General features: G+C 55.3%; 1 protein-coding gene and 1 long non-coding RNA gene across 5 annotated transcripts; one reads left to right on the plus strand and one right to left on the minus strand.

Annotated features, from left to right (window-relative positions):
* Positions 1-536: 536 nt before the first annotated feature.
* SGCA (sarcoglycan alpha) lies at positions 537-13936 on the plus strand. 2 transcript variants are annotated; one of them, XM_038547641.1, is made up of 10 exons: positions 537-660; positions 1759-1878; positions 1977-2131; positions 2285-2357; positions 2718-2916; positions 3316-3478; positions 4398-4606; positions 4814-4840; positions 9898-10090; positions 11851-13936. In XM_038547641.1, the coding sequence occupies exons 1-9, from the start codon at positions 624-626 to the stop codon at positions 10076-10078; spliced, it is 1164 nt and encodes a 387-aa protein (XP_038403569.1). In that variant the 5' UTR covers positions 537-623; the 3' UTR covers positions 10079-10090; positions 11851-13936. The 2 variants fall into 2 exon arrangements, with proteins under 2 accessions (XP_038403569.1, XP_038403568.1); XM_038547640.1 differs by lacking the exon at positions 11851-13936 and adding an exon at positions 10361-10553.
* Positions 8401-15406, minus strand: LOC106559295. Of its 3 annotated transcripts, XR_005364481.1 has the most exons (7): positions 15092-15406; positions 14338-14489; positions 11789-11936; positions 10844-11017; positions 10555-10704; positions 9797-10151; positions 8401-9142 (listed from the first exon to the last, which is right to left on the minus strand). It is a non-coding gene; the product is annotated as an uncharacterized LOC106559295 (long non-coding RNA). The 3 variants fall into 3 exon arrangements; XR_005364482.1 differs by having other exon boundaries at positions 8401-10151; positions 10844-10931; XR_005364480.1 differs by having other exon boundaries at positions 8401-10151.
* Positions 15407-18559: the final 3153 nt, after the last annotated feature.

Consider the following 18559-nt stretch of genomic DNA (forward strand, 5'->3'; position numbering starts at 1 on the left):
AGAGAGGAGAGGAGGCCTCTCTTGAGGCTTGCTAGGCAAGTGGCAGTTTGCTGGTCCCACGAGGGCAGGAAGGGAACTCCAAGCAGAGGGAAGGGCTTGTGCAAAAGACTGAGAGCATGGCAGATAGGGCGCTGCAGAGAGAGGCTGGGCAGGAGCCTGGGATGGGGTGTGTGTGTGTGTGTGTGTGTGTGTGTGTGTGTGTGGTTGGTTGGTTGGCAAGGGTGACAGGAGGGGATGCTGGACAGGATGGCCAGGTACGGGCAGGGTCTGAAAGCCACCAACAGCTGGGGACTTAGGGCAATAGGAGCCCTTAGTGTTTTCAGGGCTGACTTGGGGAGTCAGGTTGGTGGTTTAGAAAATGTTCTCTGGCCACTGCAGTGAAGGGGGGATCATTGGAGGGACCCTGTCATGTGAGGGGAGTGTCCACTCCAGATTCAGTGCCTGCTCTGGGGGGGAAGGGGAGGGACCCACTGGCAGAAGCTGGGGCCAGCTGCTCTGGGACACCTCCCTCTCCTCGTCCCTCCCTCGTCCCCTCCCTCGTCCCCTCCCACTCTGCCTCCCTCCCTCCTCCCCCCCTGCTCCTGTCTCTGTCACTCTCAGGGCCCGGGCAGGCTGGGGCAGCCATGGCAGCAGCACTAATCTGGATTCTTCTCCTTGTGGGCAAGTTGGGGCCTTCTTCTGGGATAGGCCCAGGACAAAGGGATGGGATTTAGGGGTGAAGAGGTGGAAATAGAGAGGCCCCTCAGGGGAGGGGTCTGGGGCAGGGGCCAGAGGACTTTGGGGTGTTCATGCTGTGTCCAGCGGGAGGCCCAGGGAAATGAGGCTGGACATGGGGCTCTGGTATGTGGGGGCCTGGGAGCTCTGACTGATGGTGTGTCTGAGGTCAAGGTGGGCCTGATGGCACAGGCCCGGAGTGTCGTTGGCCCTTTAATGGGCTGGCTGGTCTGCCTCCTTTCTAGGCTCAGGCTAAATTTGGCCTTGGGAGGGTGTGGGGGCCCGTTGGGGCAGGTCCTTCTCCTGGGGCTTAGGATCCCATTTGCTTAGCTTTTATTGGCTTCTCTTGTGGGCCCCTTTCCTGCTGTGTATTAGGGGAGTTGGAAGGGGTCCTAGAATGGCTACCCACCTTCCTCAAAAGTTCGTTCCGTGCCCCCCTCCCCTCCAGCCTCCCAGACACTCAGCATTCTTTTTTAAAATTTGTATTTATTAATTTTTTTTGAGAGAGAGAGGGTGACCAAGCATGCACAGGGAGGGAGGGTGGTGGGAGGGGCAGAGGGAGACGGAGAGAGAATCTTAAGCAGGCTCCATGCCTAGAGTGACAGAGCCCAACATGGGACTTCATCTTGAGACCCTCATCAGACCATGACCTGAACTGAAATCAAGAGTCGGATGCCTCACCCCCTGAGCCACCCAGGCACCCCTGACACAGCATTCTTTAGGGATTTTTTGCAAGTACCCTTAACATGCATACACACCCCCATACCCCACACACCCCCTAGCCAGATAGCAGTCCCTGCCTGGTGTGACCCCTTAAAGGGAGCTTAAAATGAGGACAGAGGGAGGTGGCTCCCACGAATCCAAACCAAACAAAGGTCAAGTCCTGTCACTGATCCAAGTGTGTGGCACAGCCAGGGCACCCCCTGTCCTTTCCTGGAGGCCTCCCACCACTTCTCCTGTCTCTTAGGGGCACCAGGAACTTATCCTCTCCCTGCCCAGGACTAATGCTGATGTGTGGGTTTGGGGGTTGTGGGGTCCCCACAGGTCTCTTGGCAAGGCAAGGGGACACCGAGGCCCAGCAGACCACCCTGCAGCCTCTTGTGGGCCGTGTCTTTGTGCACACCTTGGACCGGGAAACCTTCCTGCATCTTCCTGAGCATGTTGGTGAGAGGGGTCTGAAGGGCATCGAGTGGGCTGCTGGTACCTGGCCGGGGGCTAGTGAAGCCTCCTATCACTTCTCCAACCCTCTTTCCTTCTACCAGATGTCCCCTCCACTGTCCCAATCACCTACCATGCCCACCTCCAAGGATACCCAGACCTGCCTCGGTGGCTCCGCTACACCCAGCGCAGCCCCCACCAGCCTGGCTTCCTCTACGGCACCCCCACTCCAGAAGATCGTGGGCGCCAGGTCATTGAGGTACCAGCAGGGACCCCAGTGGCTCTGTCCCATGTGGGCATCTGTGCCTGTCCATTTACATAATTTAGATGCCTCTAATTTGTGGGTATCTCAGTCCCCTCCTTGTTTCTCCCCTCAACCCATCCCTCCACCCTCTTCCCTCTACCCCATCAGGTCACAGCTTACAATCGGGACAGCTTTGACACCACCCGGCAGAGGCTGGTGCTGTTGATTGAGGACCCAGAAGGTACTACTAGCCCCACCGCACCCCTGCCCCACCTCTACCCCCTCAGTGCCCTTTTTGAGGGATTTCCCTTAGAAGGAGGGAAGGGGTGTGTGTGAAGGGGACACTCACAAGTGGGAATAGTCGGAGCAAGGCATCCTGGAAAGACTTGAGCTGTATTCTTGGCTGTTGTGCTGACAGTCTGTGGGGCCTTGGGAAGTTGTTGAAGCTGTGGGCAGGGCTTTTGGGGCCTGTGAGGGATGGGAAGTTAGGGAGTAAGGAAGGAGTCTGATGGGGCCTAGGGAGGAGCTCGAATGGGGCGAGTCTTGGGAAGGATCCATGCAGTACTCCGTGCAGCCTCAAGTGCCAACCTGGCACTTCCAGGCCCCCTGCTGCCATACCAAGCTGAGTTCCTGGTGTGCAGCCATGATGTGGAGGAGGTGCTGCCCTCAACGCCTGCCAGTCGCTTCCTCACATCCTTGGGAGGGCTCTGGGAACCAGGGGAGCTCCAGCTACTCAACATTACCTCTGCCTTGGACCGTGGCGGCCGTGTCCCCCTTCCCATTGAGGGTCGCAAGGAAGGGTAAGTGTGTGACCCAGGAGGGCTTTCTGGAGGAGGTGGCGGCAGCTGGCCTTCCAGGTGGTGGGGCATGGAGCACCTTCGTGCACCTTCACACCCAAATGTATCTCCCAGTGTCACATCACTGTCCACTTTCCTCCAGCCACCCCTTCATCTTTTTGCCCTTCCTGGGCCCAAACCGTAATTACCCTAAACTCTATACTCCTTGATATCCCATGAGGACATAAAAGATCCAGCCATCAAAAGACATTCCTGGGAGTGTTAGGCCTCCTAGAAGACTGGGGTGCTCTGTGTACTCTCATCATAACCCAGGTCTCAGAAGTGGCCCTGTAACCCCAAATCTCCAGTGCCCAGTGGCACCCCCCTCCCAGTATGCTAACCGTGGCTTCTATCTGGGCCCAGGGTTTACATCAAGGTGGGATCTGCTTCACCCTTCTCCACCTGCCTGAAGATGGTGGCATCTCCTGACAGCCACGCTCGCTGTGCCCAGGGTCAGCCTCCACTTCTGTCCTGCTATGACACCTTGGCACCTTACTTCCGTGTTGACTGGTGCAATGTGACCCTGGTGAGGAGGGATCCTGGCTCCGGGGGCGGGGGATAGGGCATCGCAATCTCCTCCGTACCCCTCTTCCCACTCCATCTATATTCCTGTTTCTTTCTCTGATTACACACACACACACACACACACACACACACACACACACACACACGCACACTGAAGTTCCATCTCATCCCATAAGGGGGCGACAGAGTCCATAATCCAGAAAAGGGCTCTCCAGGTCCAGAAGTTGCAGAGGGGCCCAACCCAGCAGCTAGAACCATCACTTCCATAGGGCAGTTCCAAAAATCCTTTTCCCACCACTGGACACTCTGGGACAGTTCTGTCTGCTTCCTTCTAAGGTGTCACCTAGCAAATCTGCCTGCGACAAGGAAAAGATAGCTCTCACTCCCAAGTTACAAACCAGAGATGCTCGCTACTGCTTTTTGGGATATTGAGCACAATTATCTGAGGATCTGGGGTCCTTAGAGACCCTGACTCCCCAGTCTGGGAACCCCTAGAGTCCTCTGTTCAACTCAATCAACAACATCTTTGAGCACTCGCCATGGGCGAGGCACTATCCAATCAAAATGTTTTACCCTCACCACCCACCGTCCCAGAGACAGGTACCACTATTACCATTGACTTTACAGGTGAGGGAGAGGAGTCACCTGGAGGTAAGTCATCCAGCACAGCATCTGTCTGAATCAGGATTCAAACTTACACAGTAGGGCCTTAGAGGTGTGCTCTAACCATTGTACAGACCTGCCTCTCCTCGACCTTCTCTCTGGGGTCCTAGTCCAGTGCTTGTCCTCCTAACTCGCCCAAGCTGGGGGAGGCAGGCAGAAGGAAACCCTGTGGTTGTATGGGTCACCCCTGCCCTGGCCCCCGGGGGTCTCTGTGTCCAGCCAACTGCTCCTAGGTTAGCCCTGGGCTCTCTGAGCAGGTGGATAAGTCAGTGCCAGAGCCTGCAGATGAGATGCCTACCCTAGGCGATGGGATCCTGGAGATTGACCCATTCTTCTGCCCACCTACTGAGGCCACGGCCCGAGACTTCCTCACTGACGCACTGGTCACCCTCCTGGTGCCACTGCTGGTGGCTCTGCTTCTCACTCTGCTGCTGGCCTACATCATGTGCTGCCGGCGAGAGGGACAGTGAGTATGGGGGACAGAGGGTGGGGAGGGTACTGTGGCTGGTGCTCACATCCATGGGACTCCTTGTGGCACTTGTGCTCCCTGGGGACACAGACCCCCTCAGGGAGTGGAGTCCTCAGCCAGGAAAGAAGTGGGGACCTCTTGCCTGGCCTGGCACCAGGAGGGGGTTGCGGATAATAACTATTACCCTCCCTCACTTTTCCACAGGCTGAAGAGAGACCTGGCCACCTCTGAGTGAGTAGGGGAAAGCTGGGGGCTGGGTGGGAGCACCCCTAGACTCCATGAGCAGCGCAGACAAGCACAGATTACTCTGGGATGATGGGAGCCATGCCTGGCCTCTGAGCTCCAGCTCTGGGCTGGCTGATTGCTGTACCTGACCTATCCTGGCCTGGCCTTCTCATTTGCTGGTCTCCATAGAGGACCCTAATCTGGGATGGGGCATGGGAAGGGACCCAGCCGGGTGTGGGGGCCTGCTGCCACCCTGGGGGGGAGAGGGTTTGAGAAGCAACTTGAGGGTGCGTGCCCACACACATGCACAACATGTGCACACACGCACACACATACACTTCACTGAGTCAGACACTATGTATGGTTCCAGGCTGGGTTATGCCACACAATCAGTGGGACGCTCTCTGGCCCTGGTTTCTCCATGTGATGTCATATGCTTTCAATTCCTCCAGCCCTGGCCAAATCCATCTTACTCTTTCGCTCAGGTTTCCACACCCTCCCCACCAAGCCAGCTTTACCTTTCCCCTGTCCCAAGCCTCCTTCCACTCCCCTTCCCTTGAACCCCAAAGATTCCAGGAGGCAGGTATGAGATAAGTTAGGCTCCTTTTATTCTCACCGCACTGAGCCTGTGGCGGGCCTGGCACCCTGCCTCCTCCTTGCCTGGCCTGCCCTGTTAATTGCGGTGGCATTTGGCCACCCTGTGAACCCCCTTGGGTAGCCGCTTGTGCCCCCTTTGGGAGCCCGCTAGCAACCTGCGCTGCCCAGGCCGGTGCTGCCCAGGCCGGCGCTGCCCAGACCGGCGCTGCCCAGACTGGCGCTGTCTCTGGGTCCTGAACTTGAACTTGGAGGCAAACTTCTTGCCCATGCGGAAGGAGCCTGAGGCCCCCTTGCCAGTCACCTGCTTGAGAATGCCCTTGTCCACCAGCCCCTTGAGCACTCGCTTGAAGCGCCAAGCATTCCGGGTCATGTTGTAGCCCGTGGTGGCGACCGCCTTCTTCAGGGTGGCTAGAGTCACAGGATTGTGCATCCCCTTGTCCTCCACGACCCCCAGGATCACCTTGGATATGCTGGGCTTCCGGTGGGCTTTGGTGCTGGTGCAGTGCCCATTCTCGCTCTTGCTGGGGGTCCCAGATACGCTGGCCTGCCGGCTCGCACCCTGCACAGTGTTTGAGATCACAGGTGCAGATGGGGGTGGTACCAAAGTGTCTTTCTGCATCTCTCCCTGGGGCGGGTGGAGGGAACTAGGCGCAGGGACCTCCAGGGTGGCGGCTGGAAGTCTCTACTGGGTGGCTCTTCCGTGGGTGAGGCAAGTCTCTGTTCCTGGTTCCCTCGGAGCCTTCCCCTGGGTGGCCAGAGGAGGACCAGGGATGATTACCCTCAGCTGGCCTCAGCAGACTTGTGTCTCAGGTGCAGGGGGTGGCAAGGTTATCTCTGCAGTGACCTCAGGGGGACATTGTGAGGCCACTAGAATCCTGCGAGGGTCACAGTGGTCCCATTGTTCCCATCTGGGAGGTGTGCATGGGAGTTGACAGATAGTGTGGGCATCTGACAAGTCAGGTGCCCCAGGAAGAAGGGCTGAGGCTGTGTGGGTGGATGGGTGGACCCCACATGGCGTGTTGATGCAGGCGCATGTGTGTTTAGAAGTGTATTCATTGGCTGATTTCAGGGTATTCTGAGACCCCAGGGTTGGTTGTGTGTGTGTGTTTTTTTTTTTTTTTTTTTTTTAGATTTTATTGATTTATTTATTTGAGAGAGAGAGAGAGAGAGAGAGCGCGCGCTGGGTGGGGGAGCAGACAAGCTGACTCTGCACTGAGCGTAGAGCCTGACACAGGGCTCGATCTCAGGACCCCGAGATCATGACCTGAGCTGAAATCAAGAGTCAAGCACTTAACCAACTGAGCGCCCAGCCACCCCCCTGAGACCCTCCATTTTAAACCTGCCATCTCAACCCACTGGGTTGAAGAATACAAACATTTGTAGAATCAGACTTATACCAACATTTATGAATTTTTTACGGGGGTAACATTTTCCAGAGTGAACAAAAATGTAATTCCTTGATCTCCCTAGGTCAATTTGATTCCTTGGTCACTTTTGATCAGAAAGCAGTGGAAAGGCTCTGCTTTGGTTGTTTTTTGTTTGTTTGTTTGTTTTTTCATTTTTATTTGATAGAACTTTTTCCCATTGGGATGAGTGATTTTCCATGTAAGTTTTTCAAGGAACATTTTATTCCTCAATTTTTTTGGGCTGTGCCAGATTTGATCAATTACATCTTCTGCCATTGTGGAAATTCTCTTCTGAGCAGTTATTTCCATCATGGCCAGCTTTCCTGGCTTGGTTTGGCAGCTCTGAAGCTATCAGGAAAATCTGCTTCCTCCATCAATGTTGAACCAATTACCAGGTTTACCATGTGCCACATTAGCCCTTGATGGTTTGGATTTTGTGTTGATTTATTTCTACAAATTCAATTTTTTTTTTTTTTTTTTTTTTTTTTTTTTTTTTTTTTGCTTGTTCAGTGTCTGCTGTTTTCCAAATTATCCACACATTGTGATTCTATTGCCTGTATCAGAGCGTGCTGGTCAGAAAGTCCTCCAGCCTGACCCTCTTCTGTGGTCTATGTGTCAGAGACAGGGCTCGACGGGTGTGTGTTGGTGGTGGGGAGAGTGTGCGTGCATGCATGTGTGTGTGTGTGTGCGTGTGTGTAGGAATGCCTGCCTATTCATTTTCGGCTGCCCAAGTGCTGATGTGGAAGGCAACAGTGGGTCTGGCTTCTGCTCCTGCTCTGGAAAAATGTCCCGGGAACATTTTCCACCTGTGTGTGTTGCCAGAGTAATGAGATCCAGATGCAGGGCTGGGGGCGAGGGGGAGTCGTGAGGGGGGGGCATTAACTAAGAGCCCTTCCCCTGCCAGGGCATTACCTGTCTGGCTGCCTCTAGTCCTAAGCATCCATATGCTGCTTGCTTCCTTTCTCTCTCAGCCTCCCCTTGCCTGGGAATGGAAAATTGTGTTTTGGACAATTGTGCTTGCCAAATTCCAGACTCAAGAGCTCATCTTGATCCTCCCCTGGTCTTAGAGGGTGACTCCACCTCCTCCCGCCAACCAGACAGGACTTGGTCCTACTCCCCCCAGGAGGAATGTGGCCCATTCAGCACGAAGCTAGCCAGTCTGACCTGTAGTCTAATCTCTTGGGCTCTAGCTGCTATTGGTGTCTATAGAGACTTGGACTGGGGTGGGGATCATGGCCCCTTCCCCATTTGATCAGTAACCCAGAGGCAAGTGGGGTAGCTTCCACCCTGCCCGGGGCCCCTACTCCTTTAAGGAAACTAATATATATATATATAAAGAGCACAAGTAGGGGGAGGGGCAGAGGGAGAGGGATAAGCAGGCTCCCCACGGAGCAGGGAGCCCAATGATATGGGGCTCTGGGGCTCCATCCCAGGACCCTGAGATCTAAACCAAAGGCAGACACTTAACTGAGCCATCTAGGCACCCCTCTTTTTTTTTTTTTAAGATTTTATTTGTTTTGAGAGTTGGGTGGGCAGAGGGAAAGAAGAGGGAGAGAAGCAGACTCCTGGCCGAGCGGGAGCCTGACTTGGGCTCAGTCTCAAGACCCTGAGATAATGATCTGACCCAAAATCAAGATTGGGATGCTCTACTGACTGAACCACCCAGGTGCCCCAAGGAAAACTAATTCTTATTGTTTGTGATGAAGAGTCCCTGCTATCTCTCACCTGGCAACCAGGTAATCTAGGAAAATATCTCCAGGCTGGACCCACAAATGTGGGTGGATTCATGTAAAGGGGCTTGGAAACATCCCTTTACTAGAGGTCAAGCACATCAGTGGGCCTACTATAATAAAATAACGCTGATGATGATTATAGCAACGTTGGCCTTCCTATAATATTAGCTACCACTTGCTATGATGCTGACCAGGAGTGTTTTTTCCTGTATTAACTCATTTAATATGTACAAAAACTGCATTACGATGGAGGAAATAGTGGCACAGAGAAGTTAAGTGACTTGCATAAAATCACACAGCCAGTAAGTAGCAGGACTCACATGTATATTCAAAGCAAGTGCTGATGTTGGGTTACACCGTGCTACCCTACTTCTCAGAATGAACAGAAGCTTGCCCCAGGCAGCAGAAGGCAAGCTCCTCAGGATCTCAAATGAGAATGAGGCTGAGCTTTCTGAGAAGACAGAAGCAAGTCTCCTTTCTGACATGAGAGCTCAGAAAGGGCTTTCTGACGGCCACAGGGATTTCAGGCCCACTGAGGGCAGATCCCGGGGTCGGCCTCATGGAGTTTTGATCTGGAATAAAGCCAGAGAGCAAAGACTTGGTGTCCAGAGCTAGTCAGTGGTGGGGGGCAGGCTGGGGAGGGGTGGGAGAGGGCCGGGTACAAAGGCCAGGGAGGCTAGATGGGAGGAGCCAGAAGATGAGACCACGGAGGCCTGGCAGGAAACAGCCCGGGAGCCAGAGGAGGAGGTGGGAAGAGATGGAGGGGGAAGTTTGCCAGACTAAGAGGGATGAGGCGGGGAAGACTGGATGGTCAATGGTAGGAGAGAGTATTTGGGGAGGGAGCTGAATGCTGGAAGGGACCGGGAAGGTGATCGGAATATAAACCCCAGCAAACGCCGGCCTCTGGAAATAGCAATCCACTGCGGGTACCTATTCATGGCTGGCACCTCAGGAGTTCTTAGCAGGCACCAGGCACTTCTCTAAACATTTTTCTCATTTAATTCCCACCACAGTGCTAGGAGGCAGATTCTAGCATTATGTCCATCTTACAGTTGAGGACACTGAGGCACAGAGTGGTTCAGCAACTTGCCAGGGACACACAGCTTGGAATCCAGGCTGGCTGTGCCCACAGCCTATGCCTCCTCACTGGACACTGAGCTGGCACCAAAGACCTTCCTTGTTTGTCTTCCCCTCACCCGTCATGTGTGTGAGTTTCCCCTACATACCAGGTGGGGAGGGACTGCAGGGTGGCTCAGAGGCAGTGCCGCGCCGAGCCTCAGCGGAGTTGGCTCCCGGGACTGACGACTGTGCCGGCCCGTGCCCCCAGCATCCAGATGGTCCACCACTGCACTATCCGCGGGAACACAGAGGAGCTGCGGCAGATGGCATCCAGCCGCGAGGTGCCCCGGCCCCTCTCCACGCTGCCTATGTTCAACGTGCGCACGGGCGAGCGGCTGCCTCCGCGAGTGGACAGCGCCCAGGTGCCCCTCATCCTGGACCAGCACTGAGGGGACATGCAGGTGGGTCTGGCGGAGTGGTGTCAGCCTCATATCTGGGAACAGCGTGGCTCCTGTCTGGGGGCTGGGGCCGATGGTGGGGAAGGGGAGGTCAAAGAGAGGGGTCAGCATACCCTCCTGCTCCTCTGAGGCAGCCGTGAGGGTTGTTCCTGCAGGGCCAGGGCTATGTCCCCGCCCCCCATGCCAAATGGTCGGAGGGCTGGGGTGGGGACGAGGCAGGAGGACCAAGGCCTGGGCATCACAGCCCCTCACCCCCTCCCTCTGCTGTTCCAGTTCCAGCCCCGGCCTCCTCTGCCTCTCTCCCTGCCTCCCACAGAGCAGCTGACCCACAGCCACATCCTTCCTCAGGATTCTGGCTCCTGGCCTGATGGCCCCCAGGCTTGGAACAAGCAGAGAGATGGTGGCAGGGGAAGGTGAGGGGGTTGAGGGTCAAGACCCCTGGAATAAAGAGCTGCAGCTCTGCTCACCTGTTGTTACCGGCGCCTTCTTCTCAGCAGCCTCCGACTGGCACTTGCTGCCTCAGTTTCCCTTTCTGCCTTCTGGGAGCCCTCAGAGTCAGCCAGGGGCTACCAGCCTGCCCTTTGGACTCTGGGCATTTTGCTGTTTTCTCAACCTCTCTGGAAGAAAGAGGGAAGGACCTGCTATCTGTGGCCCTGGTCTTATTCCTCCAACAGAACCTGACAGTGAGGGATTACTGGTCATCATCCCCATTTTATAGAGGAGGAGACCGAGGCCCAGGGAGAGTAAGCAACTTACCTAAGGTCACAGAGCAAGCAAGTGGCAGAGTTTGGCTCAGAACCTGGTGTGCCCACCTCCATGCTGCCTTCTGGAGGGCTGAAGGATTCTGGAAGCAATAGGTCCAGGCTCTTACTTAACTAGATCCCGGAGGGGAAGGATCCCCTTTGTAACTCATGCTATGAGGGGTCCAGTCTGTACATGGAGAGAGGGGTCAGGATAAGTGACCCTGAATGCCTCGGCTCAATGACCCCTTATTGGTGGGCCTCCCCAGGGGTCAGGCAGAGGTCAGAGGACACCGCATGACCTGGAACTTTTGTTGAGCTGAGTGTCACCAGCTTGGTCCTGGAGAGCTCCGCTGGCTAGGAAGAGGCCCTGGCTTGTTTCTCCCAGGTGGTTATATCTGCACCAGACCAGTTGGGCCCCTGCCCACTGACATTCTGAGCCACACCCAGTCTCACATCTGACCACTCCCTTGGGAGGACAAGCCAGATTTAGGCCCAAGAAGGGACCCAGAAAAAGGAGGCATAGCAGAGGAACAAGGACTTAGGGTCTAAGTCTCAGGCCCCTGGATCTGGGGGGCAACTCCAAGAAAATCCAAACCAGGACAAGAAAACTTTATGGTGACCTCGAAATCTCTTTTAGAGTTCAACCCACCTGGCCTGGGATCCACCCACTGTCCTGGAGCTGACTCTCAACTATCCCTCTCCTTCCCCCAAGGGGGTGGTAGAGATGGGCAGCTGCATGTGGAATTTTTCCTTACCTGGAGATAGGGGCCCAGGCTTGGGGCTGATAGAGAAGGCAGCCCCCAGTCTTAAGCAGGGAGGGCGGGTTCCTGGGCCAAGGACCCTTGAGGACGGCTAAGTTTCTGAATATCACATCCGGGTGTTCAGAAATGTACGGGCAAGGGGGTGGTGAGCGTCCCCTCAGACCCCTCCCCTTTCTTTCATTCCCCGGAATCCCCACCTTCACGTGTGTCCTGAATCCATCCACTTCTCATGGCTTCCACTCTCGTCTTCCCGGTGCAGCTCCAGGATCTGGCTCCTGGGCCCCTGCAACAGCGCCCTTGCCTTCCTGCCCTCCAGTCTCAGCTCCAGCAGGAGCCAGGCCCATCCTTTGAGAAGAAAGATCAGGACATCTCACCCTCCACCCCTGCAGCTTTTAACTCTCCAACGCCTTCTGGTCACACTGAGAGTAAGACCCACACACTTGACCCAGGCCTGCTGGCCCTGCCCAGCCCTCTGACCTCATTCCTACTCTTCACACGCCCACTGCAGCCACACTGCCTCGTTAACTCACGCCTGCTTTGGGGGCCTTTGCCCATGCTGTTCTCTCTGCCGGGATCCCCCTGTCCCCTCCACACCCCACCCACACAACTCCCCCCATCGCAGTTGTCCTGGTCTTTGCCCAAATGGTAGCTCCTCAGAGAGCCCCTTCCAGCTCCCCTGTTTCCAGAGCACTGTGTACCCTCCCTGTGCCTTATTCTAGGCTGGCTTCTTACCCTAGATATAAGCTCCACCTCCAGATATAAAATCCAGGAGGGCAGGATTCTGTGCGCCCACTGTGGATGGGGGCGCTGGGGTGCCTGCACATAGCAGGTGCTCAGGAAAGATGTTTGGAGGGGGTACTCTGGTCTCGGTGTGCTCAGAGCTCTTAAGAAAGTTGTTCCTCCTTTCTGGGCAAAGAAGGTGCCCAAGGCCATCGCTAGCACTTCTAACATTATGTTCCTGTCACCCTGCCTGCTGGGCATCCCACACCTGTTAGTTAGTTAGTTAGTTAGTTAGTTAGTTAGTTAGTTAGCTGTTAGTTAGTTATCCCATAAGCATCTGTGGAGGCAGGCACTTGGGAGGTGCTCAGTAGATGTTTTAGACTGAGTGCCTGTTGGGGTGGCCACCCCCTAACCACATGTGTCCTCTGACAAGACAGTGCCTCTGTCTCTTCGTTTCCTCCTTTGCCTTGAGGCCCCTCATCTGGCCGAAATTTGGAGCTGCACAGAATGTGCTCAGGCCAGAGGCTCTAGACTGCCAGGCTGCTCTCCCGGGGTGCTCTTCCTCGATCGCTGTCCCCTTGAGGCAGGGGCTGCCCTCTCCTGGTCTCTGCGCTCCTGCCCAGGTAGCCAGGGCTGGGAGAGTTCCTCAGCCAGCCCCTTGCTTCCCTCTGCTGCCTGGCTTTGCCTTGACATCTTGGCTCCGAGGAGCACACGGGAGCCTGGCTGCTGGCCTGGGAGGAAGCAGCCCAGACAAGTAGCTGGGAGGATGGCGTGACTGCAGAGGACACTGAGCCGTGCCCAGGCACACGCACGCGCACACCCAGGCGCCCCTGGCAGCGCGTGGCAAAGGCACTGCCGGACTCAGCACCTCTCCTCTCGCTGAGGGATGAGGCTCATGCCTCATAGAGCAGTCACGCCCCACAGTCTATAGCCAAGGAAAAATAGCCACAGTGTCCCCCGCCCCACCGAGATTCAGCTACATGCCCTGCCCCACCCTTGGCTCCTCCAGTCCCACAGCAAGCGCTACCCTGCGATCTAGTGTGGAGGGGCCCCTACCTTCACCCTAAACAGAGCCCCATGGTGGCCTGACCCTAGACGTTCCCTCAACATCTCAGTCTGGGAGGAGGATCCATGTCTGAGTGAGAACACAGAGCCCTGCCCCATGGGGCCTGTGTCTCCCTGGCTCTTCACACACGCACACACACATACAGCGTTTATAGGGTGTGTTTGTTGGGATTTGGGCTCAGAGTGAGCAGGACTCAAATCATGGCTCTGACAGCTCGTTTACTCATAAGACGTTAATCATAACTGCCTGGGGGCTGTTGGGAGGATTTGTGAGCCCCGGACGAGTGCCTGGCATCTGGCAGCTCCTGAGAAAGGAGACATTATTACGTAGGAACTCTTGAGTGACCACTCCCAAGCCAGAGGCCCATAGGGTCCCCCTGCCCACTAAGATCCAGATTAAGTGAGCTCCATTTACATTCTGTGCCCTGTGAAGGCTTCATGCTCTCCCTGTGAGTTTGGAGTGGAGGCTGAAATTTCCATGTTTCCTGGCACTGGTCTGCTGGCCAGTGAAATGAAATTTTGGGATATGTGGGTTAAATAAAATATGTTATTACAATTAACCTTGCCTGTTTCTTTTTTGTTGTCTTAATATGGCTGTTAGAAAATGAAAAATCATGTCCGTGGCTCGCATACTATCTTTACTGAACAGCGCCCGTTTCACAGCTCTTCCTTTATCTCCACTCCAGATCAACCCAAACCCAGAACTCGGCCTCTTTCCTCACTTTCTCCAGAACCACCTGCTGGTACCAGACCTCTATGCATGCATGAGTTTTCCAAAGCCTTGAGGAGTTGCAGGGGGTGGGAGGTGGCACCACAACAGTGAAGACACTTAGAACTTGAATGTGTGGTCTTCTGGTTCTAAAATGTGCTTTGGTCCCCATCCCGCCCCATTCTCCTTTTCCTCCCACTGCCTTATGCAGAGAAAACCTCACTCTCCCCCCCCTGCACACACCAAACTCACCTCCCTCCAGGCCTTGCTGTGCACGTGCTCTGCAAAGGCGTTGAAATCTCTGTGTGCAGAAGGGTCTGATTACCCTGCTAGATCAGGGCCATCTTTCTTCCCGGGTCTTGCCTCGCAATCCGTGGACATCTCTTTGCTCTACTTGGTACCCTCTGGAGCACATACCAGGAAGAGGACAGAGACACAGTGCTCATCCTTGAGAGGGCTCCACTGGCCCTGGCACTTTAGGGTGGTGGTCCCCCACACCCACCCACTCCTGATTTTTCCTCAACTCCTCCCTGTTCAGCTGCCCCCACCCATCTGCAGGCCCTCCTATGTCCTCTGTCACACCTATGCCCACACACGTCCCTACTGCTAGACCCTTACCTTCTCAGTTCACAGAGCATCTCCTCTGCTGCTATATGTGTGTGGAAGCGGTCCTCATATATGCAGACCCCCCCACTCACCCATCCCCAGCACACCTGTACGCGTGTGGGGCCCCTCTGACCACAGACACACTTGTTTATGGGGCAGCAGAGAGTGAGACACATTCTCATGCACACAGGGATGTCTGGGTGGCATCCACCTCACCCATTCACACAGCCTCCCACACTCACAGTCCCCAAGCAGCTTTCCACTGTGGGTCCTGGTTTTGAGCACAGCCCCACATTAACTCTCCTGTTCTGCACACAACCCCACAGACCCCCACCATTGCCTGAGGCTCCTGTACTCCAGCTCGGCGGCTGCCCCCAACCTCTCCCCTCCCCAACCTCACCCATATCCATCCAGGAAAGTCTTGAAGGCTCTGGGACAGCGGAGGGTGAAGAACTGACCCAAAAAAAGGAGGATGCCATATTTCAGTCATAAAAAAATCCTGCCAGGAGATGGACTCATACCACAGAAGGGACTCGGGATTCTGAGAAAGCGGCAAAAATAAAAAATCCAGATGAAACCTCCTTCCTTTCTAGAATTTTCCATCTGAAGTTGCCTGAGAAATCAGCCCTAGGAATGCGGCCCATCTCCTCAGAAAGGAGACAGAAGTGAGTTCCGGGGAGCAGCAGTGGAACAGCCGGCGCCATGCCACCATGCAGGGGGCAGCCAGGGCCTGGGGGAGCGGGTCTGGGCAGCTCTATTTAGGGCAGCGGTGATGTCAGCAGAGAGGAGGGCTTGAGTTGGGAATGTGGTACAATGGCCCCTTTGTCCCCCTCCCCTCCTGTCCTGCACACACACTGAAACCACATTCTGGCCTCGTACCACATGACACAGGCTCAGAGCTGCCCAGCACACCCCTGCCACACACGGCGTCACCTCATATGCCCTCATATGCGTGTGTGTACACACCGTGCACACACATACACTTGTGTCTCTGTGTGTACATTCGTACCTATATAGTAAGAGACATACTCACTCGTGTGTCTAGAGACGCGCTGCCCAATGTGGTGGCCACTAGCCACTTGCGGTTCTTAAAACTATTACAGTTAGGGACCCCTGGGTGGCTCAGCAGTTGAGCGTCTGCCTTCAGCTCAGGGCGTGATCCTGGGGTCCTGGGATCGAGTCCCACATCGGGCTCCCTGCAGGGAGCCTGCTTCTCCCTCTGCCTGTGTCTCTGCTTCTCCCTGTGTGTCTCTCATGAATAAATAAATAAAATCTTAAAGAAAATTAATTACAGTTAAATGCAATCAAAAATTGAGTTCTTCAGTGGCACACCCATGTGTGGCTAGTGGCTATGGTATGGGACAGCATAGGGAGAGTGCGCTTCCAGGTTGCAGAAAGCACTGGCCTAGGGCCTTCCACGCTGTCTGCTCTCCCACATGAGCTGGTTTTCATTGCTCCTCCTCTCACGCCTGCTCACTCTGGTTCACACAGGCACCCACCGCTCCCTGAAAGCCCCCCCTTCCTACCTCACGTTCTCACTGTCGTCTCCCCAGTCTCCAAGCGGGGCCCGGTGCTCAGCCCTGCATGGCACACTGGTCTCTGGTCTCAGTCAGCCCTGCTGGGCCTGGAGGACACAACAGGGAACTGCGAAAGCATAAAACGGTGCAACGGTGTCTACTGTTAAGACTAAAATTAATTCTGTAGATGTGGAGACCTGTGGAAATTCAGAGGGGACAGACCAGGCCTGGGGTGGGCGGGCCAATGAGGAGGTAGAGGAAGAGGCATCAAGAAAGGCCTGGAAGTGGAAAGTGTAGTACACACCTGGGATTTGTGGTCACCTTTTTGGCTGGTGTGACAGGTGTGGGCAAGGAAGGGGACAGTGAGAAGGGACAGGTGGGTAGCAGCCAAGTAGAGCCTTGGTTGCCCCCAGGAGGCGGGGTGCAGCAGAGGATGGGCTAAGTCAGCGCAGAGCCCTCTCCTGCCCCCGCACCCCGGGGCTGGAGGCCTGGGTAGATGGGCCTCATCACCACCCAGCAGTTGCCACACAGGTCGGGTAGTTTGCATATGAAGAAACCTTCATTTATTTGTCATAATTTCTTAACCACTTGAGACAAATTCCCTTTCTACACTGTCCAGATTGTGGTAGAAGTGCTAATGATGAATTATTAAAAGCCACGATTAATCTTCATGACCGCTTGATGAGAGCAATGGCGTTAGCATTGCTGACGGTGGCCTCTCTGACTCTGTTTCTCTGAGACTCAAGGGAGGGATATGGGCCTTTCCTCCTGCCTTTGAGATTTAGGCCCCGAGACCTTGGGTGGGTGGGTGGGGGCACAGCTTCAACTTCTCCCTGTCTCCAGGTCTCCGGGTACCTGGTCTACTCCAGACTTCCAACTCTCTGGAGACCTCTGTGTCCCCAGTGACTGCTCACTGCTGTCCCCCTTCCCTGAGCCTGGGGAGCTGACCAGTCAGCTGGGGGGTGCTCAGGTTCTCAGGCAGGCAGGAGGGAAGGGCAGGCAGAAGGGGAGGCAGAAGGGAAGGGAGGGAGATAATGAGGCAGAGGAAGTAAAATTTTTTTTAAAGGGATAAGGAATGGGCAGGATGCAGGGAATGGGAAGAGTGACCCTCCAGGCCACTCTGCACGGAGGGATTATGAGGACTTAGAAGGCCAAGAGCGACCTGGTACATACCCCGCAGGGTCAGGGTCAGGGTCAGGGTCTGTTGCCTGCATGACAACACCCTGTAAGTGCCTGACTGCAGCTCTCCGAGGGCCCTGGGGAAGCTCTTCTGAGGGCAGGTCTGCTGCCTCCCCCTTTCCCTGGGACAGAAAGGCCAGAGCCCTTCCTTTCCTCTCTCAGGCCCTCAGGGCAGGCTCAGCGACCCTTCTTGAACTGTCCTGCTTCTTGCTCTTTTGGGGGAGCTCAGAGTGAGCCCTGAGGAGGGAGGAGAGGCCAGATGACCCTCTATGTTTGCCCAGGGAGAGGCCCTGCTGAGAGGCTTCCAGGTACTCCTCACCAGCCCCACCCTCTGTCAGCCATGCGTGGGACTCCCAGTGCCCGCTGGGCGGTGCCTTCCACCCTACCCCCAACCCTGCAGGGTACCCACAGCTGCACAGAACAAGAGCAGTGTCAGTGATGTTAATGGAGAGTAGGCCTGAGGTTTGGGCAGCCAAGGATCTGAAGGGAGGCATGTGCACAGGTGCGTGCTGCTGCACATGGGAGTGGCCTGTGTGGCACTGTAGGGAAGAAGGCATTTGGGAGACTCGCCAGGAAGACTGCATGAGGGAGGGGGAAAGGGTCAAGGCATAAGAATGGCAAAAGGGGGCACCTGGGTGGCTCAGTGGTTGAGCATCTGCCTTCAGCTCAGGGTGTGATCCTGGGGTCCTGGGATCGAGTCCCGTATTGGGATCCCGGTGGGGAGCCTGCTTCTCCCTCTGCCTGTGTCTCTGCCTCTCTCTGTGTCTATCATGAATAAATAAATAAAATCTTAAGAAAAAAAAAAAAGAAAGGCAAGAGGAAGAGGGGAGCCACTGTGGAAGATGCTAGGTGAGGAGTGGGTGGGTGGGGGAAGGGGCAAGAAACAGGAGAGCCCACCCCCCCACCAAAACGCCCTCCCCAGGCTTTCCCCCCCAACCCCCAACCCCAGACTCCAAGGCGAGAAATCAGGAGGCCACTGCAGATATGTTTGGGTCATTTCCACATGCTTTATTCCAGCAATCAAAATAATTAAAAACATCTCAAATTATTATACACATACAAAATAGGTACAGAGTCTTGCTTCCTCCCACCCCTAGGGGGAAAAACTGCTTTGTGCTTTGGGAAGTTGTGCTCTGAAACCCAGAGAGAGGACACAGGACAGAGAGGCCGTG

Source organism: Canis lupus, chromosome 9 (assembly GCF_011100685.1).
Source record: "Canis lupus familiaris isolate Mischka breed German Shepherd chromosome 9, alternate assembly UU_Cfam_GSD_1.0, whole genome shotgun sequence".
Taxonomy (NCBI): Eukaryota; Metazoa; Chordata; class Mammalia; order Carnivora; family Canidae; genus Canis; species Canis lupus.

What these genes read in the sequence shown, in the direction of transcription:
- SGCA (XM_038547641.1), top strand. Translation starts at nt 624, where the DNA reads ATGGCAGCAGCACTAATCTGGATTCTTCTCCTTGTGG. An exon ending in GCATCTTCCTGAGCATGTTG is followed by an intron (nt 1,879 to 1,976) that starts GTGAGAGGGGTC and finishes TCCTTCTACCAG; the next exon opens with ATGTCCCCTCCACTGTCCCA. An exon ending in GTGGGCGCCAGGTCATTGAG is followed by an intron (nt 2,132 to 2,284) that starts GTACCAGCAGGG and finishes CTACCCCATCAG; the next exon opens with GTCACAGCTTACAATCGGGA.